Below are 4,515 nucleotides of genomic sequence, written 5' to 3' on the forward strand. Positions count from 1 at the left end.
CCTCGGGGCACCTCAGCCTGACCCCTCTCCCGCTCTCTCTCTCGCTCTCCGTCTCTCTGTCTCTCTCTCTCTCTCTCTCTCTCTCTCCCTCTCTCTGTCTCTCTCTCTCTCTCTCCGTCTCCTGGTCTCTGACTCTCTCTCTCTCTCTCTCTGTCTCCCGGTCTCTGACTCTCTCTCTCTCCATCTCCTCGTCTCTGACTCTCTCTCTCTCTCTCCGTCTCCCGGTCTCTGTTTCTTTTTTTCTCTCTCTCTCCGTCTGTCTCTCTCTTAGTCTCTGTGTCTGTCTCTCTCAGTCCCCTGTCTCTCTGAAGGCCACATCCCACAAGGTGGGGTGCTGGATTCTAGCATGGTTGGGGGGACAGTAGTTCATGCCAGGATGAGACGTGTGGAGGGTGTTCAATGGCCCCGTGGGGCCCCCAAGCTGCTGCCCCGACCCAGACCTTGGCTGAACCCACCTCACTGCCTCGTGCGACCATCGGTGCAGGGACCAGGGGAAGCCAGGTGCTGAGGCACGGGCTCTCAGTGTGGACTCTGGCGGGGTTGGGGCAGCAGGGAGGGCTGGGGACCAGGGCTGCCTGTTCTTTGCCCACAGCCGGGCCCCTCACGTCTGCCTTCTTCAACCCTGCCCTGGCCGCCTCCGTGACCTTCGGCTGCTCAGGCCACACGTTACTGGAGCACACGCAGGTGTACTGCCTGGGCCCTCTGGCAGGTAAGGGAGGGGCGGGGTGGTGTCCCTCGGGCTGCTGGGGCCCAGAGCGTGTCCTGGTACGTAGGGTCCTCCAGGGTCGGGGGAGGGTGCTGGGTCAGTGCTCCTGGGGAGGGCTCTGCCGTGGGCATGGTGTGTGGGTCGGGCCTGGGACGGCAGATCTCACCTTGGACACCTTCCCAGCGCAGAGTGGGCTGGAGCCAGGGGGCAGGCTGGGGACAGACCAACCTTGCAAGGGATGTGGGCAGATGGGGGACGGTGTCTGCAGGGGGGCTGCACGCACTGGGGACTATCCACACACCTGAGCTCGGCTCCCCGAGAGGGACTCGATCTGGTGACCCTCAGGTGACAGGGAGCCCCACTTAGACAATATGGGGTGCCCTGATGCACTTCGGGGCTGTGAGCGTGGGGGTAGGGCAGCCCCTTGGCATCCTGGGGTGGCCCAGGAGGCTCCTCCGTTCCTGCACAGACCCTCTCCCGCCAGGCTCTGGGTGCTCTGCGTTGGCAGCGTCTCCCGGCGGATCTGCAGCCCGAGCTTCCCCTGGGCGTCCATCTCCCATTCAGGCTGCCCCTCACCACCCACCCGGCCACATTTCTGTTTCCTGCTCTCCTCAGCGTTTCCTATTTTGGTTCATTCCTTCTTTTTGGTGGTTCCCGTCTCACAGTAGCCTCCTGAGAAACGGGAGCTGGCGGGTACAGCTCAGACCCCTGCGTCCAAAGCGCCATATCCTGGTTCTGACCTGGACTTGAGCGTCGCTGAGGCCTGGGGCCGAGTTCCCGGTGGGAGATCAGTTTCCTCCTGAGTTTCTGAGGCCCCACGCCATGGCCTGGGGTGGCTTAATGGGCTACAAGGCAAAAGGCCGCCACCAAAGAGGCTTCACATGACAAATGCAGCTCAGCCAGCTCCGGAGGCTGCAGGGGGAGGCCGGCACTGACAGGGTCAGCTCTCCTCGGAGGCTGCTGGGGAGGGGCTCCTGCCTCTTCCTGGCTCTGGGGCCTCTGGTACCTGGGCGTCCTCGGGCTGGGAGACACACCACTGCCGTGCCTGCTGGCCGCCCCACGGCCGCCTCCTCTGTCATTGTCCCTTCTCTCCGTAGAGGGACACCAGTCATTGGATTTGGGGTTCACTCCACTCCAGTATGACATCACCTGAATTTAGCTAATTTTATGGACCAGGCCCTACTTCTGATGAGGGCGCACCTTGGCTTCTGTGAAGGACAGGACTCTGGGGAAATGCTCTTCCCTCCGCTGCGACCTCTCGCTCTGGAACTGCTCCAGGGAGAAGCCCAAAGGGCATCTGGCACTTCTAGGAGTCAAGTAGGAAGAGGCTGGGGTCCCCGTTTCAGAGCCGGCCTCCAGGCTTGGGCAGCCTGATGCTGGAGTCCAGAAGCCCCCTCTAGAGAGGAACTGTCTCCTGCCAGGGCCAGGGAGGGAGGCGCTGGCTGTTTCTGTATCTTGGGGCTTTGGGGCTCTGGAGCTTCCCACGTGGAACTGCCGGCCCTCCTCCCAGGTGAGTCCGGGCTACCCATCCTGAGGGACCCGGGCCAGCCCCTGAAAGCACAGGGCATCTCCGGAACAAGTGGATTGTTTCCCAGCTTTTGGCCCTGCGGAGTGGGGACCCGGCCCCAACATCCATCCACACGCTTGTCAGCCCCCCACTGCGCTCCTGCGTCTCCTCCCGTCTGTCCTTCTGGGTGCTTGACACCTCTGAGAGCGTCCCTTTCCTGTGATCTTACAGCAGCTTCAGGAGGCTGAAAAACAGGCTGGTGTCCCTCCATCAACCTCCTCTACCCGCAAGTTCAAAGTCAGCCTGAGCCCTGGGGAGCTCCGAGGTTGCAGGCAGGAGCCCTGTAGCCAGGCGTGGGCCTGGGGCTGGCTCCCAGGGTGTGGGTGGCCACCGGCACCTACTGGCTGCACCCCTGAGCAGGTCACCCGGCTTCCCTGGACCTGCCCTCCTGGGAGCAGAGATAGGAGCAGCCTGGGCCTTGGAGGGCTGAGTGAGGGGCAGCGGCCCGTGTCAGCAGGCTGTGGGCACAGAGGCCACCGTCAGGAGCCACAGCGGCTGCAGGTGGTGACAGGCGGGTCCGCTCAGGCTAGTCCTAGTGGAGCCCACACACCGTGGGTTAAATCCTTAGAGGACTGAGGTCAAACTCAAAGACGATCCACTCCCGACTTCCCAGTGACCCAGGCAGGCGGGGTCGGAGGAGTCTCTGCTCCTGGGGTTCTGGAAGGACGTGGACATGAGGCCTCAGCAGGCCCCACCTCCCACCCAGGGCACCCACGTCTTTCTTGCCCACTCCCATCCCCCACCTCCATGCCAGGCCACAGCCCTGTAAAAAGCCACCCTGGGACGCCACATCAGGTCCCGGAGGAAAATGGCCACAGAGGCTCTGGGGGTGGCTCAGGACAATCGGGGGTGGGAACCCCAGTCACCTGTCCCAAAGCATGGTCCGGAAGTACAAGGAACCCCACAGGCTTGCCCTGTCCCCACAGCTGGCACACCCAGAGGGAGGGGCATGTCCAGGGCGGGAAGACCAGGGCCAGTCAGGGGCCAGCCTTCGTGGGTCTTAGGGCCCTTGCCAGGCTGCCTGGTTCCCCTGTCCTGGCGCAGGCCTGGTAGGGGGTGTCCTGTCTGTCGTTGGGCCCAGGAGCCCCACGGCCTGCCTGGGACCTGCCTTCTCTTTCAGGGATGGTCCTGGCTGTGCTGCTGCACCAGGGCCGCCTTCCCCGCCTCTTCCAGAGGAACCTGCTCTACAGCCAGAAGCACAAGTACCGAGCACCCCGAGTGAAGCCGGCCCTGGCCTCCGGGGACATGCAGACACCTGCGAAGGCGCGCAGTGGCCGGGAGCCTGGGCGCGGCGGTGTTCGGGGGCCGCCCTCCAGCTGAGCGGCCTCACTCTGTGTGAGCCCCGTGCCAGGGCCATGCTTCCGGCTGGACCCTGGAACCCCCTGGAGCTAAGAGGGAACCTGGCCTCCCCTCCCCGGAAGCCATTTGTCAATAAAGCATTCCTAACCCCTGTGTGTCCCCTGGGCTGAGAGGCTCCTGGACAGGGAGGCAGGGGTGTGAGGACACATGGAGATGCTGGTCTGAGTCTCCCGCTCCTGTGGCTCCTTCCCGCCTCTTGTTAGAGAATACACAGGAGAGGAAAGGATGACGGAAGAGCCGGGAGGTCCACCGGCCCGGGGTCTGCAGAGATGCTGCCGCAGCCCTGGACGCGCTCGGCAGGGAGCCCACGGCCCGGGAGGCTGAGACCCGCTGGGACGCCGAGGATGGCGCTGGGACCTGAGGCTGCAGGCTTGTGAACCAGGCCCAGGACACCCAGTCCCACGGCCCCTGAGTCCGTGACCCTCAGGACGATGGCCCTGTCGTCTCCCAAAGTCAGGTTGATCATGGGGACTTTGGTGGAAGAACTGGAGGCATGGTGCCTCCAGCCATTTCCTTCCCGAAGAACAGAGCCAGCCTGGAAACTTCCAGCTCAAGGAGACATCCCAGCAGAACCCCCCTGCTATGGGTTCTGCTGCCCCACCCAGAGGATAGTGAGTGAGGGTGATCGGGGCTCCTGCCCCAGGCAGCACTCCGTCCCCTGGTGGGCAGCAGCCCCTGGGCCCAGCTGCTCTGCCATGGGGGAAGGACGAGAGGGCAAAGCAGGGAGGTGTCCTCGATGCCTCTGGGCTAGGGGACACTGCAACCCCCAGCAAGACCTCCACCCGGACCCCAGCGAGACCTCCACCCCGACCCCAGCGGGACCTCCACCCCGACCCCAGCGAGACCTCCACCCGGACCCCAGCGAGACCTCCACCCCGACCCC

At 64.1% G+C, this 4,515-nt stretch overlaps 1 protein-coding gene across 2 annotated transcripts in view; it reads left to right on the forward strand.

Annotated features, from left to right (window-relative positions):
- The window catches only part of LOC108290784 (aquaporin-12B), a 6,237-nt gene extending 2,505 nt beyond the window's left edge, over positions 1-3,732 (forward strand). For both annotated transcript variants that reach the window (XM_017510746.2, XM_017510747.2), the window contains 2 exons: positions 593-709; positions 3,394-3,732. In XM_017510746.2, coding sequence (XP_017366235.1) covers positions 593-709; positions 3,394-3,593 — 317 coding nt within the window. In that variant the 3' untranslated portion in view covers positions 3,594-3,732. The remainder of the gene's footprint in view (positions 1-592; positions 710-3,393) is intronic.
- Positions 3,733-4,515: the final 783 nt, after the last annotated feature.

Source organism: Cebus imitator, unplaced genomic scaffold (assembly GCF_001604975.1).
Source record: "Cebus imitator isolate Cc_AM_T3 unplaced genomic scaffold, Cebus_imitator-1.0 Scaffold443, whole genome shotgun sequence".
Taxonomy (NCBI): domain Eukaryota; kingdom Metazoa; phylum Chordata; class Mammalia; order Primates; family Cebidae; genus Cebus; species Cebus imitator.